Source organism: Phascolarctos cinereus, unplaced genomic scaffold, assembly GCF_003287225.1.
Source record: "Phascolarctos cinereus isolate Bilbo 61053 unplaced genomic scaffold, phaCin_HiC Scaffold_2;HRSCAF=192, whole genome shotgun sequence".
NCBI classification, from domain to species: domain Eukaryota; kingdom Metazoa; phylum Chordata; class Mammalia; order Diprotodontia; family Phascolarctidae; genus Phascolarctos; species Phascolarctos cinereus.
The window spans coordinates 23745423-23768017 of record NW_027555625.1 but is presented as its reverse complement, the minus strand read 5'-3'; the positions used below and the strand labels follow the sequence as shown (position 1 = coordinate 23768017).

At 42.4% G+C, this 22595-nt stretch overlaps 1 protein-coding gene, 1 long non-coding RNA gene and 1 pseudogene across 2 annotated transcripts in view; all 3 read left to right on the top strand.

The window, feature by feature from the left end:
- ZNF638 (zinc finger protein 638) overlaps nucleotides 1-1170 on the top strand; it is a 147362-nt gene extending 146192 nt beyond the window's left edge. The window contains 1 exon segment of the mRNA XM_021001129.2: nucleotides 837-1170. Within this exon segment, the coding sequence (XP_020856788.1) occupies nucleotides 837-899 (63 nt within the window). The 3' untranslated portion in view covers nucleotides 900-1170.
- A 2695-nt stretch (nucleotides 1171-3865) lies between these two features.
- On the top strand, nucleotides 3866-4744 carry LOC110218380 (F-actin-capping protein subunit beta pseudogene; annotated as a pseudogene).
- Nucleotides 4745-14622: 9878 nt separating this feature from the next.
- LOC144455725 (uncharacterized) lies at nucleotides 14623-22477 on the top strand. Its single transcript, XR_013484419.1, has 2 exons — nucleotides 14623-15356; nucleotides 22240-22477. It is a non-coding gene; the product is annotated as an uncharacterized LOC144455725 (long non-coding RNA).
- The last annotated feature ends 118 nt before the right edge of the window (nucleotides 22478-22595 follow it).

Below are 22595 nucleotides of genomic sequence, written 5' to 3'. Positions count from 1 at the left end.
TGGCTAAACAAGCTGTGGTATGTTAGTGTACTGGAATATTATTGTGCTGTAAGAAATGACAAGGCAGGATGATTTCAGAAAAAAACTTAAACTTACATGAACTGATGCATAGTAAAGTGAACAGAACCAGGAGAATGTGGTACACAGTAACAGCAGTATTGTTCGATGACGTTTGCACTTCCACTAGCAGCGTAGTAATGTGTCTCTCTTCCCTAAATCCTGCCAGTATTGGCCATTCCTATCTTTTGTCAACTTTGCCAGCTTGCAGGATGTAAGGTGAAGCCACAGGGTTCTGATTTGTCATTTTGATTTTAATTATTATTTTAATCTGTATTTAATTATATTTAGTATTTATTAATATTTAATTATTGATTAATTGATGGGAACATTCTATCGTGTAGTTGTTAATAGTTGGTAACTTTGGAGAACTGTTTATATCAGGCCTGCGCAACATATGGCCCACGGGTCACTTGGAGTCCACCAAAGGATTTCAGGCAGCCTGTGAAAAATGTAGAGTTGCGTCTGCGAGATCTCCTGTTTGTCATGTGACTTATAGTAACCAGCCATTGTCAATCTTTCTGTAACTTGTTTGCTGCCCAAAGAAGTTTAGCCCCTACTGCCAAGTTGTGCAGGTCTGGTTCATATCCTTTGACCACTTATCTGTTGGGGAATGACACGTACAGTATGTTATAATTTCGTTCACATATACATTTAGACTTATTGTGGAATATGATGTAAGGTGTGGGTCTAAGCTTAAATATGTATCTTTGGATGGATGCCAAAGAGGAGAAAAGACTTCTAATAAATTTTTTTTTGTTACATATTATTTTTAACAGAAATTCATGGCCCGGCAAAAAGAAAAAGAGCGGAAAGAGGCTGAAGAGAAAAGCTCCAGGTGATCAGGAGAAGAATTCATTAAGAATTCATTTAGGGTCCAGTTGATTTTATGTATTTTGTTATCACTTAATTTGTAACTTTGTTTCAGAAGCAGATATTCATGTTGTACAAATTTCTGATTGCACTTGATGTAGAAAGGACCGTTGGGGGTGGGGGTGGGAGGTTGGGGGGGAGTATGATGGGTTTGATTTTTATATCAAATCATCTGGCCTGGAGAAACATCTTTTACATACAAGTGTTGAAATAAATGTTGCTACTGTATATTTAACAGCACCTACTTGTGTTTGTTGTTTATTGCTAAGGATCTTTCTGTGGTTGCTGTGTCTTAAAGATTTTCTTGACTGACAATTTTGTGAGTCGTTGTGGTGACATTTCATGTCCTGTTTCCAAAAGATGACTGTACTTTATCCATTTCTTTGGACCTGTGGTGTCAGAAATGTCTTCGTGGGTTAGACTGATTGGTCTGTTAGGATAAAAGTCACCTAAGTATCTGTCATAACTTGGTCTGTGACATTGTCCACCTCGAGTAGTTTGGCATGGCATTTAGTTTGGGTATGAAGTGACCATTTATTTTCTGCATTAAACCAGTTTAACTGTTAATCTTTGGTCAACTCAGAATTTTAGAGACCTACATTTTCAGTAGTTCTCGCAAAATGGGTATTTATTTTGTTAAAACAAATTTTTTTTTGTCAAGAAGTCAACTCAGATTTTTCTTGGCTTCTGGAAATATCTGTCATATTTTGCCAAGACCCAGTTATATGACACCTAAATTAGCAAGTCTGTGTTTGTTATCAGTTGGGGGAAGGGAGGATAGGGGAGACAGCTTATCACTAACCTACTTACAGTGTTGCTTTTAATGGGTACCAAAGTGATCAAACTTGCTAGGTATGAAGTTATTAGATAAAAATATAGTAATGGCACATTTATCAAACAGGGAATGTGCTGTTCACATCAATTAATTTCCCTGATTTAAATGTCCTTTTTTATTTTTTTAAAAAAAATATGGGAGTAGTTATTTGTAAAATGTATTCCATATTTTCCCGACTTATAGTGTATTGAGCTCAGTCTAGTCTTGTCCTGATAGCTTAGGTTTTCAGGATGAACATGAATTATTCTGTTATCGAGTATGATGCTTATACTTACTGTGAAATTGATGAGACCTTGGGAAGCGATGTTATTGCATCTTTACATCCTGCTTTGAAGTGTGATCATTTCTCTGAGTTGAGAGGCTAGCTGCAGAATGTCCATTGGCTTAGTCAGAGTCATCTCTTTCACTAGAACATAAGCTTGTAGAGGGCGATTGTCTCATTTGTGTCTCCCACGTTGTGTTGCATTGCACATCACAGTAACGTTTGCTCCAGAATGAGTAACCGAGAGAGCTAGTTACTTCCGAAAGCATGTAGTGAATGATCTCTGTGCCCTGTTCTCCACACTTTACAGATTCTATGGAAAGACGTCTATCAGATGAATTTAGACCAGTTAGTTAACGAGTGTAAGGGAAGATAAGATGGTAGGGATAGAATAAAGAAAAAGGGGCAGGTGAGAGCAAGCTTAGGGCTGATTAGGGAACGCTTGATATGGGAGGGCATGGGGAACCAGCATTTGTTAAGCACCTTCTGTTCACAAAGCACTAGTTAGTGGTAAGGGGAATGAGAGAGACTGGTACAAGGTGGGATTTTAACTGGTATTTGAAGGAAGCCAGGGAGGCCAGGACAGTGGAGATGAGGATAAGAATTCAGGCATAGGGGACGGCCACTGAAAATGCCTGGAGTCAGGAGGTGGAGTTATGCCAAGAACAGCAAGACGTCCAGTGGTGCTGGATCATAGAGTACCATGTAAGACTAGAAAGGTAGGAGGAGGATAATTGTTTTGAGTGTAATCTTGAAAGGAAGTGTGATGGGTATGGAAGACATACAAGGAGGGAGACAGCCTGTCTAAGTCAGAGGTACCTTGTTTTTGGTGGTGGTTGGTTGTTTTTTGTTTGTTTGTTTTAAGTTCTGAACTTAACCCACTAGACTGAACAATTCCACGTAAAGGAGAGCAGAAAATGAGGCTTGTACTTGAAATGACAAATTTATTGCCGCTTGTTTTTCCTTTAAGTGCATAATAAATTCGACCTGTAACTTTCAAAGCTATTCTGGTTGTTTTTCCTTCTGGTTTTCCATCAGTTCTCTTCTGTGCATTTAAAAAAATTCTTCAATGAGCCTCAGAAGTGCTATGCTTGAGCAATAAGAGATCAATGTAAAGAAGTCAGTAAGAGTCTGGATTAACAGGATTAGGTAATTAGACTGAATCACAGTGGTGGCTGTGGAAATGAGAAAAGACCAATAAAACAGAAGAGGCAGTGTTATGTAGGAGGGAGCCAACAGCCAAGTTGGTGGAATGGCAGGAAGCAGTGCAGTGCAGTTCCCCCAGTCACTGTGGGCCACCAGCTTTGGAGCCACAGCTCAGTCCTTCCGTTCTCTGCCCCCAGAGGAGGAGAGAGATGAGGCTGGACTCCATGTAACGAGCAGGGCCTGAGTGTTGTCACGTCAATCCCAATTCCTAGAGAAGTGATCTCACAGTCAGACCCCCGTGAAGAGTAGGACCATGCTGCCGTCTCTCGGACCCCAGCAATAGGAAAATTGTTAATACAGACCAGAACCTCACAAGGCTGGGTTAGTAACAGGTATGTAGAACGTAGCTGGAACACAAAGACTCATTCTGGGGAATAAAGTAGGAAAAATGAGTAAGCAGAAAGGCCCATGTCCCGCTGCATATGCAATGACCAACACTTGGATTATGTTGTTGTTAAGTCTCCATCTCTTTGTGAACCTATTTGGGATTTTCTTGGCAAGGATTCTTGAGTGGTTTGTCATTTCCTTCAGCTCATTTTACAGATGAGGAAACTAAGGCAAGTGACTTGCACATGGTCACACAGCTACTATTTGAGGTCAAATTTGAACTCAGGTCTTCCTGACTGCAGGCTCAGCGCTCTATCCACTGAGCCACCTTAGCTACCTCTTTTGGATTATGCCTTGGACTTAATGAAGTCAGCCTCTTTAGCAAATGGAGAAAAACCTCAGTGACTTGATTGACTTGGTACTCTGTCAGCCCTTGAAAATCACCAGAGATAAGATATCATAAAAGATCTTTTATGTTATTACAACTGAAAGGGAGATTCGTATAGGTCACCACGCAGCAACAAGTCTGACCCTCCCTTAGGAGAGGGGGTCACACCATCTGCTTACCTGTATAAGCTGGAGGTAGGAGCCAACACTGCCTTGCCCAGTAGTGAGGGGGGAGCTCTGTTACCTCTGGTATCTGAATTGAGACTTTTCAGTTGGTAATACTCATGAAGAAGGCTGGAGATGGATCTAAGATGAAATCCTGCTGGGATTTTATCTGTTCAGTGGAATTTCAGGAGAAATCTCCTGGTCACCCAACCCTCCACCAAGAGCCTGTGGCTGCATGCCATAAGCTGGGCTCTGGTACCAGGAACCTCAGAGGCAGCCTTTGCAGACAGATGAAGGAAGGGGAAACCGTGTGTGACTCCTCCCACACACAACTAAAATTGGGTGTCTGGTAGAGCACATGGAAAATAAAATCAGATGTATGCTAAATGAGTGCTAACTGCACTTCAGGAAAACAAATGATGTTCATGAGGTGAGACCTGTGCAGACTTCTGCAGACAAAGCCAAGTGAGCCCTTTAAAAATGACCTGTTGGAGGCTTTGAAGAGGAAGCAGCATGGTGTCAGAATGCTCTTGGGGCTAATAAGCCCGTACCATGCGCTCATGGGATTCCTTTTTAGAAAATTTCCCCACGTGGGGAACAATTTACATCAAATACTTTTACTCTCTCAGTAAAGGTGTATAAAATTTAATCTCTGAAGCTGACTCTTCACATTTTCTTATCAAGATCTTCAGTGTTTATATGGAGACCGTGTGTTGTTATTGTTGCTTTTTTAATTCTCTCTCCTGGTGGTCCCTTTCCCCTGAATCCATTTATAAGCTTTAAACACAGTCCACTGTCCATCCCCTCACCTCCTGTCCTACCTTTTGGTTACATTGATATAAAAATTGTAACAACTACAGTGCTGTATTTTTGAAAAAGAGGAAAATTGGAAATCAAATTAGTTTATGAGGGAGTTTGGGATGGAATAGGGGGTGTTTAGAAGGGTTTAGTGAGGGAGGGTGATGGTTGTGGGAGGAGGCTGAGATGAGTTCTCACGTTTATTCTCTGTACCCCAGTACCGTATGCTCAGTACCAAGGAGATGCCATTTTGGGGGGAAAGATAGGTGGCAGGGAGTGAGAAATCTGTTTCACCATTTTGCTCTTCTAGTCTGAGTTCAGACTAAAACTTTATGGAGTTTTTAAAGGATTTTTGTTTTTCATAAATCATAACCTGGAAAAACAATAAAATTGCATTTTTTTTTCTTTTAGAGTTAAGCTAGTTTGATGTCAGGGATGCTCAAGACACAAACCTAGAAGAGAGAAATGCCAAAACAACCATAAATATGGCTCAAGGAAACAGCCACAAAGTCAGTTATAGTCCCTAGGGAAAAAAATAATGCAAGAATTTTTTCTTTTAGAAGGAATAAAATAAAATTTAATTTAATATGAATAAAGCCTTACACAAATCCACTTGAACAGTACAAGGTGAATGAATCATGGCTAGATATCAGTTTGTTGAGGTTTAGGGGTTTAGGGATACTGGGACCCCAAAATCGCAACATACGAGTTCTGTCTGAAAGAATTCGACCCCAAGCCCTCTTTCAGCCAAAGACAAGAACATCAGTCATGTTGGGCAGACTCTTAAGGAGTCTGAATGTGAGTGAGCTATTGACTAGATTTCAAAGACTCTGAGCATCTTAATGGAGACAAGATGGTTCTTCTATACAGAAAGTCTACGGGAGAGATCTAGGAGTGGCCAAGTAGTCTATGAGGTAATAGAACTCCAGGGACCTGGACCACCCAAGGAAGAGTGGAGCTAGATAGGATTAAGGGTGGGAAGTAGCCAGAGACCATAAGGAGGCAAGACGATGGAGGGCCAGGTCAAGGGCCACAGGGAATTAGGAGCCTGGGTGCAGCCCCAACGAAAGGCCATGCGCATGGGACCATAGCCTCAGGCAAATGCCAGAGACCTGGCCACGTGGAAAAGTCCAGGGCCCTTCCCTGCCCTCCACCCCGCCACCTCATCCTGTCAAGTTCATCCCAAAATAAACAAAAGAAAGCTATGGGAGGGGAAGCTTTGGACCACAAGCTCTATTTGAAACAACAATGTGATAACATGGCAGCCAACAGCCATTGATGCAAGAATTTTTAAAGAAAAGGTTAATATAAATGGAATGAGAGCAATAGAGGAAAGAATTAAAAAAGAAATGAGTACATTAGAGACAGGGAAAGAACAGCTTAGGGGGAAAAAAAAGCTTTCCCAAGTAAGACTCCCTAAAAATTAGAATGAGCCAAGCAAAAATTAATTACTCCCAGACAAGAAATAAAACAAAATCAAAAGACTGAAAAGTAGATTCTATTAAAAAAAATTTACCTGGAAAAATTTTGGAGAAAGAATTTAAGAATAGTTGAATATCCTGAAAGCCATGGCCAAAAATAGATTCTTTTGTAAAATCATGAAAGAAAACTACCCAGACGGGACAATTGTAAAATAAAATCTATTAATGATTTCCTGAAGAAAAAAACAAGTTAAAACCCCAGGACTGTCATAGCTAAAATTAAGGGCTTCTAAGAAAAAAAGAATGCAACCAAGCAGAAAGAATTCAAGTACCAAGCAGCTAAAGTGAGAATCACACAAGATTTAGCAAGTAACATCATAAAAAAAGAATATGATATTCCAAAAGGAAAAAAATGCCTACGACCAAGAATAACCCAGAAAAATCGTATAATCTTGCGGGGAGGGAAGTGTACCTCAATAGAGGACTTTTTAGCATTAAAAGAAATTTTTTAAAATTGCCAATGGCATGCAAGGTACTTAATAACAGTCTACTAGAATCTGAAAGTAATCACAAGTTAAGAAAATCATGAAAAGTAGACACGAGCAATCAGAAGGAATTTTCTAAGGATGAACTGTTTACATTTTATTGGGGGTAGGGAGATGCTACAGGGGCATAAAGGGGATTGGAACAGATGGCCCAGGAATGGTGTTTTAATGATGAAAGCAGGAAAAGGGATGGTAACTAAAGGGGAGAAAAAGGAAGGGCAGAAGGAATTTCCTGTAAGATTTTAGGAGGTTAGGCTTCCACACCAGGATAAGAAATTCCAAGATCTTGTGGGTGGTCTGTCAACCAATCAGAAACTATAGCAAAAAACTAGTTCCTTAAGAGCAAGCCCTGGAGGCTAAACCGGTTGCAGTTTGGGGGGGGGGGTTCAACAGGGCAAAGGCTTTTTTCCATTTCCCTTGCTTAATAAAGTTGCTGAATATTAACTGACACACCCTAAGGGCGGAGATAGCCACCAATTTTGAACATGGGACCCATGAAGCGGACAGTTAACGAACATGGACGAACATGCAATGGGCTGTCCGGGAAGGGTGTAACTCAGATGAACCAGACCAATCGTAGCCTTGATGGGTGGAGCATGGATCTTATGAACGGTCTAAAAGTTCATTCCACCACTGAACCAGGGGCCATGTGCTGCTGAAGTGTGTTGCGCATGCTTCTCTCTTGAGAATGTAATAAAGGCTTTCCTTCACTCACTCACTGTAGTCAATTTTTGTTTCAGATTTTCCTAACATTTTCTTCATAATCAGGCTAGAAGTCTAGAAATGTAGAAAGGAGCAGAGGTAGCAGGCATCACCTGAAATAAACTGGTCAAGGGGCAGAGCACATGCAAAGACTAGTGTAAAATGCATTCGACTCAACGTGACAGAACAGAGGGGAGAAAAGGGAAGATTAAGAGAGGGCATAGTCATAAACCCTAAACCAGAAGGAACAGGGGTGTGGGGAGGGGAGATAGTAAAAAAAACTTAGAAGGAAGAAAAGTATGAAACTGTGATAAGGGTTGGGGGGGAGCAGGTAGAAAACAAAAAAATTTAGGATGAAGGGAAATATGCAATAGTCATAGCTATGAATGTGAATGGGACAAATTCAGCCATGAAACAGAAGAGATTAGAGTGGTTTACTAAAAATGTGCTATGTACAAGAAACACTTGCAATGTAAAGATTCACATAAAAGTCTGGCACAACATCTATTATGTTAAAATTCTTTAAATCTGTTACCTTTAAGTTAGCCCTTAGCACAGTGCTAAGCACATAGCAGATGCTTAATGTTTACTGAGTCAAAACTGAAGCTGTTCCAGAAGGTCAGACTTGACCCTGGATCAAATAACTTTAGGAGCACTGAATGCTTCCAGGTCTCCTGTCTGAGTTGTCTCTGACATCCTGTAGTACCACTACACTCTTTAACCCAAGAAAGCAGTAGCAGGATCAAAATGGGCATAAGCTCAGCCCATTACCTCTAGTAGTGCACAGAACCTGGCCCTAACATAAAGTCTAAACATAGGAAGTATTCTGGAAGAATGAGCCAATAAAAAAAAAATACCACCATAAACTTTTAGGACAGGGACAACTCAAGACACAAACCCAGAAGAGAATCACTTCAAAACATCCACAAGCAAAACCTCAAGGCAAAATACACTTTAGGCACAAGTTCAGTTAGAATTCCTGGAAGAGAGAAAGCAAGTGTTTGAAAAAAAAAGTTTATATTTTTTAAATAAGTGAAATGACAGTGCTGGGAAGGGGGCGGAAATGGAAAAGAAAGGAGAGCTATGGAAAAAAGAATTGGAAATAGAATTAGCAGGCGCAAAGTAAGGTGCAAAACCCTATCTAAGCAACAAAGTCTCGAAAATTAGAATGAACCAAACAGAAGTCAATGATTCCATTAATGACATGAAATAAAGGCAAAAGACTAAACAGAAGTAGAAAATACAAGGTATTTTAGACCAAAAACAACTGACCTGGAAAAAAAAATAAAGGAAAGAGAATTTAATAATCATTGGACTGCTTGAAAGCCATGACCAAAAAGATCCGAGACATCCTATTCCCAGAAATCATAAAAGAAATTAAAACCAGACAGTAAAATGGAAATAGAAAGCATTCATGTATCAGAAACCTCAAAATGAAAAATCTCAGAAACATGATAGGCAAAATCCAGAGATTCTAAGTCAAAGAAAACTCCTGCTAGCATCCAGAAAGGATTGAGGAACCAGTCAGGATCACGAAAGAGGAAGTAGCCATCACTCTAAAGAAATGGAGTTTGGAATATGATATCCCAGAAGGTAAAAGACATACAATCCAGAATAGCTTAGCAATAAAAACTGAGTGTAATGCTATGGGGGGGGGCAGGGGAAGTAGGGAGATAGAGCTTTCTGATGAAAATAGCAGAGCTGCATAGCAACTTTGAAATACAAACACAAGAGTTAAGAGAAATATGAAAAGGGAAGTGAGCAGCCATAAGGGACTAAACAAGGATGAACTGTTTACGTTCTAATATGGGGAGGTCCTGTTGCATGTATCTCTTCAGAATCCTGTATCGGGGTCATGGAGTCTAAAAAGAGAGAACCTAGGAGTAGCTTTGTTATGTTTTGATGACCTTGAAGAGTGAAAGGGAACAGAAAGAGGAATACTCTTCTTTAGCAATAGAAAGGGTGAGGAAGGGCTGAGAAAATTACCTCTCATAATCGGTATGAGAAAGGAAGATACAAAGGAGGAATATTGAGGAAAGTGACCCTTGAACCTCACTTATCTGGTCAAGGAAGGAAGAATATACTCACAGACTCACTTATCAGGCAAATAGAAAAAGGGGGAAAGGAAGGGGAGTATGAGAGGGTAGATTAAGGGAGGGATTAATCCTAAAGAAAACCAACTATAACTGAGGGTAGAATCCAAAGAGGTGTTTAAAAGACCAGAAAGATGAGAACCTATTTGTTCAGACATTCAGTGGAATCTGCCTGGAGATGTTTGCACTTTAGTCAGGCCAAACCTCAGCCCCGATGGTGGGGTCCTTCCTAAAGACCTCTCAAGTTGTGTTAGGAGAACAGATGCTTTACCCCGACTTTTATTTACTTCTGCTGCTCAAAGTTCACTTTGAGGAGATATTTTACCTTGTTGTGAGAGAATTGTGGAGAGCCTTGTATTTCTTGTCTAATTTCACCAGCTTCCCAGAATCTTCTTTTTCTTTGTAGTCCTACATGTTTTATGCATTTAAAAACATTCAGAGAAAAGATGCATAGTTTTCACCAGATTGCCAGAGAGGTCCATGACATACAGACACACACACACACACACACACACACACACACACACACACACACACACATATACACACACACACATTGAGAATCCCTGACCTAGGAGAAGGGTGGGATTAACAGTGTCAAAGGAAAAGAATAACAGGTCAAAAAGAACTGAGAAAAGACCTTTAGATTAAGCAATGAATATATCTGTACCCTTAGATGTTACCCTCAGAATTTCATTTGAGCAGTGACATCAGACCTAAATTATAAGGGGCTGAGAAGTGAGTGGAAGAGAGTAAAAGCAGACAAAGAATATGGACAGATTTATATAGTAATTTGTAAAAGAAACAGAGAAGGAGTACGAGAGAGAAGGAAAGAGAGAGAGAACTATAGGATGCCAGCTTGAAGGGATGGAAGAGTCAAGCGAAGGTTTTTTGTTTGTTTTTTTCTTAAGATGGGGAGACCTGAGTGGCAGGGAAGAAGGAACCTTAGATTGAAAGAAGCTGAAAATGAGAGAGGTAAGAAGATTAAAACCCAAGCTTCATAAGCTCTTCTCACCAGGTTTCCATGACATGACTTTATCCTGTTTGTTCTTCTACCTGTCTGACTGCTCCTTCTCAATCTCCTATGCTGGATCTTGGCCCATATTCTGCCTGATAAAGGTGGGGATCCTCCAGGACTCTGTCCTGCTTTTTCCCCTCCCTCTATGCTATTTTTGACTGTTATCTCATCAGCTCCCACAGATTTAACTATCATCTCTAAGCTGATGATTCTCAGATCTACTTATTCAGCCTTCACCTCTCTCCTAACCTCCAGTCTGCTATCTCCACCTGCTTATTAGATATCTCAAACTGTATGTCCCATAGACATGTTAAAGTCAACATATACAAAACTGAATTCATTTTCCTCTACCAGTCTTCCCCGTTTTTGCTTGAGGAAAGAGAAATACTGCCATACTTCATCTGTGAGACCATAATGGATTTTTCACTTACTCAAGCATTGATACCTGTTAGGGATCTCTTCAATTATATTGTTATAATCATTGTTTATATTGCTCTTTTGACTCTCATTCTTCATTATCTCAATCAACCACGTATTTATTAAGCACCTACTGTGTGCCCAACTACTGTGCCATTTATTGGACATACAAATAAAATGAAAGAAACAATCTCTACTCTCAAGATTACATCCTTTTTAAAAACTAATTAATTTTTCATTTTCAACACTCACTTTTATAAGATTTTGAGTTCTAAATTTTTCCCCTCCCTTCCCTTCTGCCCCCCCAAGACATCATGCAATCTGATATAGGCTATACATGTACAATCATGTTAAACGTAGTGATGTAAAGAAGAATCAGAACAAAAGGGGAAAACCACAAGAAAGAAAAAAAAGAGAAAACAATATGCTTCGATCTGCATTCAGACTCCATCGTTCTTTCCCTGGATGTGGATAACATTTCCCGCCATGAGTCTTTTGCAATTGTCTTACATCACCATTGCATTGTTGAGAACAGCTAAGTCTATATAAGTTGCTCATCGTGCAAGGTTGCTGTTACTGTGTACAATGTTCATATGCTTTGATCATTGTATTCTTATCAATTTGACTCAGTTCTCTATATATTTTTGAAATGAGGCCTTTAGCAGAAACATTGACTGTAAAAATTGTTTCCAAGCTTTCTGCTTCCCTCCTAATCTTGGTTGCGCTGGCTTTGTTTGTACAAAACCTTTTTAGTGTAATGTAATCAAAATTATCCACTTTGCATTTCATAACGTTCTCTATCTCTTGTTTGGTCATAAATTCTTCTGTTCAAGGAGAGTACATTCTAATGGAGATGATGACAGGGACATATCAACGTATACTGAAAGAAAATGAACCCTAAGTTGTTAACTACAGGGTGGTTTGAGGTATCAGAAAAGGCTTCATGTACGAGATGTGCTTGAGGAATCCTCTGAGGCAGATGTGAGGAGGGTGAGCATTCTAGGCATTGATAATGGTCTTTACCAAGACACAGAAATGGGAGATGGAACAGAGAGAAAGCCAGCTTGGCTGGATCACAGAATGTGGAAGGAAGAGTAATGTGCGAAGAGGTTGGAAAGATGGGCTCAGGGGGTAAAGAGCTTGAAAAGCCAGACAGAGAATGGATTTGATTCCAGAGGTGACAGGGTACTTCCTAAGCATATTAATGAATGTGGAAATGAGATGTTTAAATCTTCATGTTGCAAGAATCTAGAGCTTCCCAATTCATGCTGTCTTTCTCTCTCTGTCTCTCTCTCTGTCTCTCTGTCTCTCTGTCTCTCTCTCTCTCTCTCTCTCTGTCTCTCTGTCTCTCTCCTGCTCTCTCTCTCTCTCTCTTCTCTCTCTCTCTCTCTCTCTCTCTCTCTCTCTCTCTCTCTCTCTCTCTCTCTCTCTTCCTGCCTCTCTGTGTCTCTCTTTCTGTCTCTGTCTCTCTCTGTTTCTGTCTCTCTCTGTTTCTGTCTCTCTGTCTCTGTCTCTTTGTCTAACACACACATATTCAAAGAAACCCCAGCATGGGGTTTCTTTGAACAAAATGGGCTCCATCTCCCCCCTAAGTGTTCTGGGGATACCTATGAGGGGTTAGGATGATTCCTTACTATTTCTAGTGGCTTAAACCCCCATTTAAACATGTTCTCCCCAGTGTTAAACTACTAGTGATTGTCTCTTTTATATCAGTATCCTCTAGTGATTAGCACCCTAATATCATTTAACCAATTGACATCAATTAACTTTTACAAGGGGGCAAGTGGGTGGTGCAGATCTAGACTCAGACCCTTATTAGCAGTGTGACCTTGGGCAAGTCACTTAATCTTGTTTGCCTCAGTCCCTTTATCTGTACAATGAGCTGGAGAAGGAAAAGGCAAACCACTCCAGTATCTCTGCCAAGGAAACCCCACATGGGGTCAGGAAGAGTTGGACACAACTGAAAAAGAATAACAGCAACATATTTTTACGAAGAGATATTTACTGAGGAGATATTGAATGAACAGAAATACAAACGTCCTACCTCCTGACACCTGAGGGTGCCCTCCCTCCATACCACCTTGGTCTCTGGGCACAGGGAGCTCATACTTAGACAAAGAATTTGTCCCCCCAAGCTCCCCCTGAACGTTGCACAGCCAGCATATGGGTTCCTTCCTCTTTCAGAACCGGCATCTTATCATTAGGATCAGTCCTTGTCTGGGCTGGGTCCTGGTCACTCGTCAGGATCAGGCTGGTGGACCCCGTGCTCTTGCCCCTCCACCCCATTCTCCTGAGCTTTCAAAGCTCTCAAGATTGCAACGAGACTGACACAAATGTTCCTGCAGGTGCTACGGCCACATCTGTGGAAGACTGAGGAGGTTCTCACCACCAAAGTCCTTGCCACCATCAAAGGGTTTAACATCTGAAATGTTATTAAAGAGGCCTCCCCCTCTGCTCAGCTGCTGCCCCTAAGCATCACAGGACTTCCAGCTGAATCCTCCCATTAGAACAGCAGTTCCTCAAGAGCAGGGACTGTCTTGTTTTTCTATGGGTATCCTCAGCACAGTGCTCGACACATAGTAAGCACTTAACAAATGCTTCATTCCTTCATTCACTCATTCATTCACTCACTCATTCCTTCATTCACTCATTCATTCTCATTCATTCACTCATTCATTCACTCACTCATTCTTTCATTCACTGATTCCTTCATTTTTTTCACTGATTCCTTCATTCACTCATTCATTCACTCACTCACTCATTCATTCATTCCCTCACTCTTTCATTCACTCACTCATTCCTTCATTCACTCATTCATTCACTCACTCACTCACTCATTCATTCATTCCCTCACTCTTTCATTCACTCACTCATTCCTTCATTCACTCATTCTCATTAATTCACTCATTCACTCACTCATTCCTTCATTCACTGATTCCTTCATTTTTTTTCCACTGATTCCTTCATTCATTCACTCACTCACTCACTCACTCATTCATTCACTCATTCCTTCATTCTCCTTCACTCATGAGCCAGAAAGAATAGACACAAGGGAGGCAGAAGCACCGGGAAGGCCACCCCCTCATAGGCCACATGGCAGGTGCCAAGGTGGGGAGATGAGGAGATGAAGGCCGGAGGCTTCTCTTCCCACCTGAAGGCTGATGGAAATCCTTGCCTTCTCACGCAGATGACAAGAGGGAGACTTCCCCTGACTGGGGAGCGCTTCCATTCTCAGTGCCGACTCCCCCAGAGGTTCCTCTTCTTCGCAGCAGAAACAACACCGGCCGGCGCTCTGAATGGGAGAAGGCGACGGGGCTGCCTGGATTCCCTGTCACTGGGCAGCCAGCGAACGCGCACGTTCGCAGAAGGGGAGGATGACCCAAACCAAGGAGGGGACTGTGAGTGGAGGAAAACCCCCGACACCGAGGGGGAGGGCTCGGCAGCTGCCTGGGCGCGCGGGGCGTATCCGCGGGAAAGGAGGGAGAGGAGCTGAGGATGATGCCGCGGAAACAAAACGGAGACATGAAGGACGCTGATGTTGTGGGCAAAGGAGAGACGTTTAGAAGCGGATCGGGTTTGGGGAGGGGAGAGAGAAGTTCTGTTTTGGACACGTTGAGTGGGAGGTTTCAGCAGGACATCCGGTTTGAAATGTCCAGTAGGATACCGGGGATGCGATGTTGAAATTCTGGGAAGCGACCGGGCCCGGGGACAGAGATCTGGCGGTCGTGGGCATGGAGGTCGATCAGAATTAGACCCACAGGAGCTGACGAGTCCCCAAGTGAGCAAGTGTCCAGAGTGGGGGAGGGGGTAGGACGAAACCTCAGGGCGCACCGCGGTGAGGGTCTGTGATCCGGCTGAGGAGTCAGCAGAGGACACCGAAAAGAAGGGGTCAGATGAGGAGGAGGAGAATCAGGAGAGAGTGGCGTCGTGGGAGCCCGTAAAGGGGAACATCTCCCTATCAGTCAATCAACATTCATTCAGCTGAGTGGGTGGACCGCTGGGCCTGGAGTCAGGAAGACTGATCTTCCGGAGTTTAAATCCGGCCTCAGACGCGTGCTAGCTGTGTGACCCTGGGCAAGTCCCTTCACCCTATTTGCCTCAGTTCCCTCATCTGCCAAATGAGCTGGAGAAGGAAAAGGCAGACCCCTCCAGTATCTCTGCTGAGAAAACCCCCAACGGGGTCATGGAGAGTCAGACACAACTGAAAAATCTCTCAACTGACAAGTTCCTGCTATGCACCAGGCACTATGGTAAGCCCTGGGGACACAAAGGGAAGTAAAAGACAGTCCCTGCCCTCAAGGAGCTTACAATCTAATCGGGAGACAGCTACACACAGGATGAATAGGAAATAATTAACAGGAGAGGCAACGGAATTAAGAGGGGTTGGGGAAGTGTCTGTGGGGGGGGGTTTAGCGGAGACACAGGAAGCCGGGGAGGTCAGCAGTCAAAGGGCAAGAGGGGGAGTATTCTAGGAATGGGGGACAGCCAGAGATAACACCCAGAGCTGAGAGACGGAGGCTCTCGTTCATGAGACAGCCAGGGTGCCAGCGTCACCAGGTCAAAGCATGAACGTCAGGGAGAAGAAGACTGACTACGTAGGAAGGGACTAGGCTGGGAAGGGCTTTGAACGCCAAACAGAGAATTTTGTATTTGATCTTGGAGGCAAGAGGAAGCCACTGAGGTTTATTGGGGGGGGGGTGACATCGTCAGAACTGCTCTTTAGGAAAATCTCTTTAGTGGTTGAATGGAGGATAGATTGAAGTGGGGAGAGGCTTGAGGCAGACAGAACCCCAGCAGCCTATGGCAGTAAGTCCAGGTGTGAGGTGACGAGGCTCTGCACCAGGTTGGAGGCGGGGTCAGAGGAGAGAAGGGGGCATATTCTAGAGATGTTGCAAAGGTGAGATCTATAGGCCTTGGCAAAAGATTGGATATGGTGGGGTGAGAGAGGGTGAGGAATCCAGAGCGAGACACTGGGTGGATGGTGTTAACTCTAAAGTCCAAAGGAAAGAGAAGAGGGAAGGGGTTAAGGGAGAAAGATAACAAGTTCATCTTTGGACATACTGAATTTCAGATGTCTACTGGACATCCGGTTCAAGGCAGTGGGAGGTGAGATTTGGAGGTCAGCAGAGACTTTGGGGCAGGAAAGGTAGATTTGAGAAAGATCGGCAGAGATGGTAATTTACATCCGTGGGAGTTGATGAGATCACCAAGAGAGGGAGTTTAGTGAGAGAAGAGAAGAGGGCCCAGAACAGAACTCTGAGGGACACCTACAGTTAGAGGGCATCGTCTGGAAGAGGCCCCAGCAGTGAACACAGAGGAGGAGTCAGATAGGGAGGAGGAGAACCAGGAGAGAGCAGCGTCCTGAAAACCTGGAGAGAAGAGACCATTAAGGAGGAGAGTGATCAACAGGATCAGAGGCTGCAGAAAGGTCGAGGAGAATGAGGCCTGAGAAAGGCTGTTGGGTTTGGTGAGTAAGAGATCACTGGTAACTTCGGAGAGAGCAGTTTCGGTGAATGATGAGGTTGGAAGCCGGATTGTAAGGGTTTAAGAAGAGAGTGCAAGGAGAGAAAGTGGAGGATCAAGTGAGGTTTTTTTTTTAGGATGGGGAGATGCGTACATGTTAGCAGGCAGTAGGGACTGAGTCAGCAAATTAATGAGAGAGTGGGGATGACAGAGAGAGGGGGCCATATGTCGGGGAGATGGGATAGAAGAGGATTTCCTGAGCAGCTAGAGGGGTTAGCCTTGGTAAGCCATGGGGCCACTTCATCATGTGAGATAGGGGTGAAGGAGATCGTGACAGAAGTGGGGGGAAGGGGAAACTCGGTGAATGGCCTCAATTGTTTTTGAGACAAGGTTCTCAGCTGGAAGAGGAGGGCGAAGGGAGCCATAAGAGGTTTGAAGAGGGAGACGCAAGTTTAGAAGAGAGTGGGAGAGTGAAGGTCTGGTAGGATTGCCTAGCAGCAATCCAGGGCCTCGTTGAAGGTGGCATGACATAAATTTGTAGCGGTTGTGTCATTTTCTTTATCTTCTTTCATTGCACTCATATACCACAGTTTGTTTTTTTTTTCTCAGCCATTCCACAATCAAAGACCACTTGGTAGTAGCAAAGAACTGGAGAGAAAAGGTGGTATCATGAGTATTTTTTTCTCTGCCTTTGACTTCCTTAGGGCATGTGCCCAGGAGTGGGATCTGTGAGTCAAAGGGTATGGACAGCATAGTTACTTTGCTTACATAATTCCAATCTGATATCCAGAATGGGTGGTCCACTTCGTAGTGCCACCAACTATGTATTAGTGCGACTATCTTCCCCTAGCCCCTGTTCCCATTAGTTCTTGATGAAGCCCACCTGACTTTTTGTGACCACCAGCTCTTTTTCTAGACATCCACAAATATCCCTTATCTATCTATTTTAGAATTTTGCCAGGAATCAGTCAAGTTCATTGACCTATAGTTTACAGATACCACAGACCTGGAGGTATTTTAGGATGGATTGTGATAGCAAAATGCCTAAAAAAGAAAAGGAAAAGGAAAAAGAGACATTAATTAAACACCTAAAGAATACACAAAAGAAGAAAAAAAAACACTCCAGAAGGATTACAGACAGGGCAATGTTGTTACTACCATGTTAAATTTAATATATCTTTTAAAAATCTGTATATAACAGAAATGAACAGTGTTCATATACTGTCCTCTTCTGTTCTTTGTATACTAAAATGTCGGCAGTATTGTATGACTCAAAGTTCCAAGGATGGAATTGGTGGTCCTTTAAAATCTCAGGTCTGACATTTTGAACAACTGGCTGGGCCTCATTTTCCTTAACTCAGAAATAAGGGGGCCAGACTAGGTGGTCTTTAGACTCTCTTCCAGCTCTATTAGGGCTTTTTTTTTTAATCTTTTATTTAAGGTCATGAAAAGAAAAGAAAATTTTTAAAATAATTCATAGGGATTGATATCCAAAGACCATCTTTCTTTATAAAACCACTTTTTTTCTTTTTTACCTTTAAAAATAAAACCTATTTATCTTGATTAGAGAATCATGATGTCTCTAATCCACCCCCAAGCCCATTATCCCCCTCCCAGCACACAAACACTCAACAGTGCAGAATTGCCAAATTTCACATAGAGCTGCCATCTCTGTTTAAAACGAGATGGCTGGGGGAGGGGCTTTTGGATTCCAATTCTATTTTGAGTTTCTACCCTGTCATCAGTTAAGACCTGGAGAAAAGAAAACAGCTTCTGTCTTACGTGAACCCTGCCTGCAAAACCAATCTTCTAGCAATTGTGCAAAGGCACTTTGGTTACCAAACGCTTTCCAAAAGAGCTTATCCGCGAGAGGGATTATGTAGCAGGAGTGTCCGAAGCTGACCATTCTCAAGCTGAAGCAGGTTCACTCTACTTGTCCTACTTGTGAAATAGGGAAATCACATTTTTCTTGTAATACATAACACAGATAAAATATTGGGGCAGAAGGGTTTTTGGGGGGTGTCTGTAACAACATTATAGTTATTTAGGTCCTTATCCAATCCTAGGTTGGATGGACTGGGAGGCCACTTAAATGGATATTTCTTATTTGATCCAGCAGCCATCTAGTGAGGTAGGCAATGACTGTTGCTATCCCAACATGTAACAGAAGAAGAAACTGAGGCTGACAGTGAGAGGTTAAATGACTAGTTGGTCAATCAACTAGTGTTAGATGTCAGATTTCAGCCTTAGTCTCTCCTGAGTCCAAATTCAGCAGTCTCCATTCCATACTGCCCATCATTTATCTCGCGTCTCACCATCTTACCTGAAGAAATACATGAGATACTTTTGTCAAAGGCCTCACTGAAACCTAGGATATTATGTGTGGCATAGTCCTGATTTTCTAGTCCAAAAAGGAAATGAGGTTCGTCAGGTATGGTCTGTTCTTAATGAAGCCATATTAGTTTTTAGTGATCACTGCTTCCTTTTCTAAATGTCTACAACCCATCCTTCTAAAAGTAATCATGTGCTTTCCAATTTTGTCAGGAACTGAAATCAAGCCAACTTGATTATTCAGGGCAACATTTGCCCTCATCCAATTTAACAATTATATCTGCCAGTTCTTATATATCCAGTACCCAAGGATACAATGCAGCTGGGCCCTGATAACCTGAACTCATTGAGACCGGCCAGGTGCTTTCACCATCTCCTCATTTTCTCTTCCTTTTAAGCATTTCTGTTCTGTCCTTTTGAGCCCATGAGAAGCAGCATAGGATAGAGAGCTGGAATCTCAGCTAGGAAGGCTCAGGGCAAGGTCTTCTTCTGGTGCACATTAGCTATGTGTGGACAAAATATCTTAATCTCTTAGTGCTCTAAGCAACGCTTTAACACTAAGTGTAAGAAAAAGATTGACCTGCATTATTAGGAGTTTCTTCACCTAAGAATGCCTTATACCAAATCTATCTATCTGTCTATCTCTATCTATCCATCTCTCTCTCTCTCTCTCTCTCTCTCTCTCTCTCTCTCTCTCTCTCTCTCTCGATATCTTCAATACACATTGGTATAGTCCAATTGGGCAGCTATGTGGCTCAGTGGATAGAGGCCTGTAGTCAGGAAAACTCATCTTTCTGAGTTCAAATCTGGCCTCAAAAACCTCCTAGCTGTGTGACCCTGGTCAAGTCACCTAACTCTGCCTCAGTTTCCTCATCTGTAAAATGAGCTGAAGAAGGAAATGGCAAACCACCAATATCTTTGCCAAGAAAACCCCAAATGGAGTCATGAAGAGTTAGATGCAACTGAAAACAGCTAAAAAAATAACCACAAATTGGTAAGAGGAATTCTTGGGTCTGTCTCCTTGGCAGAGAAAACAGCAAAATACAAGTTGAATATCTTAGCCTTTCCACCATCTTCCAGTTGGAAGAGACTTGAGAAGCCACCTTGTCCAATCCGTACCTGTCAGAATTTCCCCTCTCCGGCATCTCTAGTGGGTGGTCTTTTCACCACCACTAGAAGATGTGTTGTTTTTTTAATCAATTAATTAATTTATCATTAGTTTTTAGTATTCACTTTTATAAGATTTTGAGCTCTAAATTTCCCCTCTCCCTCTGTTTCCCCCTCCCCAAGACATCTGATATAGGCTGTACGTGTGCAATAGAAGATGTCTTGTAAGAAGAAGCCCACTACCTCCTGAGACAGCCCAGTCCACTTGGGTAGAGTGCTAATGATATCATCATCAGGTCCACCCTGACAAGTAGTCTAAACTATGCCTCAATCTGCCCTGGTCCCATCAGAGATATGGCACCCATTTTTGGTTATCATCATCAACATCTATTTATTCTTTGTTTTAGTACTGGACTTTATTTCTCTGAGCCAGAGAATTTAAGAGTGAGAAAGGAACTTAGCAACCAGCCCAAACCATACCCAAGTGAAATTTCCATGATAACATACCTAACAGTATGCCTTTGGTTGAAGATATCCAAGGTGATGTAACCTAACTCCTCCAAAGGTAGACAGTTGACCTTGAATAGAACTGTTAGGACATTTTTCTAGCCACCCCTACCTAGCTGGATTCACACTCTGGACTTTATTTCCTCAGCAGCAGGCTTGCCCCCTCCACCTCCCTTTAAAATCTCTCTCCCTCCCCTTCTAGTTTCTCTTTATGTGTGGTCTTCCCCCAGTAGAATTTAAGAGGGAAGGGAATGTTTTGATTACTTGCACTTGAATCCCTTCCCCTTAGCATAGTGCCTTGCACACAGTAAGTGCTTAAAAAATACTTTCTATATCTTTCTATATATTTATCCAGTTACCTACCTTCCATCTTCTATAAGTGTCTTTTAAAAAATCTGAGTTGGGAGGTGATTTTCCATGAAGCCCAATTGGTGTCTCTGGGTAGACTCCCCTCTTCCCTCCTTATAGGAATCATGCTGCTTGGATATTCAGACTTTTATCCTTCTTTTTATCTATCTCTCTTGAACCACATCCCCTGAAGAATGTTGGTCCATTTGTTCCTGTCCAATCTTTCTTCGAATCCTTTGAAAGTGGCTTTCCCAGAACCAAGGATTCGCATCATACCATGACTGGTTTTTCTCTATCATGAACTCTCCAATGCAATGGTTACTTGCCCACAAAGTTACCTTTTGGTTCTCTGTTAGCAGCTGCTTTAAATTAGGCTCCCTTGTTGACTCTATTTGTTACTCTGACTTTGTTCATTTGAACACAGAATTGGAATGGAAGCTCCCTGAAGGCAGGGACGTTTTTTGCCTTTCTTTGTGTCCCCAGCACTTAGCACGTTGCCTGGCACATAGGAGGTGCTTAGCAAATGATTGATTGATTCTGATCTTCTTCTAGTGATTCAAACCCTAAAAGGCCACCTTCTAGCTGCAGAAGACCCAGGAGTGAGTGGACCTTGGAACAGGGGATTTTCCTGCCTGGTCTGTTTGGGTCTCTTTTCTGGCCTGATGGCCCCATGCGAGGAAGGTGGGGAGGGGTGAGATGGGAAAGTCTGCTTAGTGCACATGATGCTGCCACCATATAAATAACCAGAAGAGACACTAAATATAGCTGGAGGGATTGAGGGAGCCAGTCCTGTAGAGCCAAGGTGCCTGGGAATTGAATGCTGCAAAGAGATCTCCCCACAAGAGAGCTTTTATGTCGGACAAGCTCACAGGGAGTTGGTTCCAATAATGGCTAGGCTCTAGGCAGAAGGAGTTTACTGACCAAATTGGGGGGGGGGGGGAACCGCATAAATAATATTGCAGAAAAAAATTTAAAAATATATTGCAGGGAGCAATGAATCAACCAATCAGCAAACATTCATAAAGGGCCCATGTTTAATATTCAAAGGAACTTATGTCCTTTCAGACAACTTTAGGTCTCCATAATTAGAACTGACTCCTCTCTTTATCAAACAGCTTCACTTTATTCTACGGAATTGAAAGTAGGACAAGTATACTTAGTTTACAGTAGGAGTATTTCTCTGATTCAGACAGACACCACCACTAGGCGTCTAAGGGGCTTTGGGGCTTTCTTTTGGTTACAAAAGAGGGTTGAGATGAGGTTGATATTTGGACACGTCCCTGGTGTTTAAAACAAAACCAAGAGGCATCAACAGATCTTTTAAGTTTAAAAAATAGTGACCAACAAACATGCATTGATTGAGGGTCCATATTCTAGGTCCTGGGAATACAAAGAGAAAACGGACCAGTTCCTGCCCTTGTGGAGCTTGTGTTCTAATGGGGGACATACAGGAAGCAGATGAGGACATGTGAAGATGACCTGGTTTGAGTCCCAGCTCTGGTAGCGCTAATTTCCCTCTCTGCATCTCAGTCTCCTTGTATAAAAAAGAGGGTTGGACAAGTCTTTGACAGCCTTAATAAATGCTTGTGGAATGAATGAATAGCTATGATTTAAACTACTTTCCAGATCAATTTGTGAATTTATTACTCTCGATTCTTCCCCTCCACCCTCCCCACCCTGCCCCCCTCCTTGAATGAATAAGACTTACTTTGTTTGAGATTTCTTCCAAAACT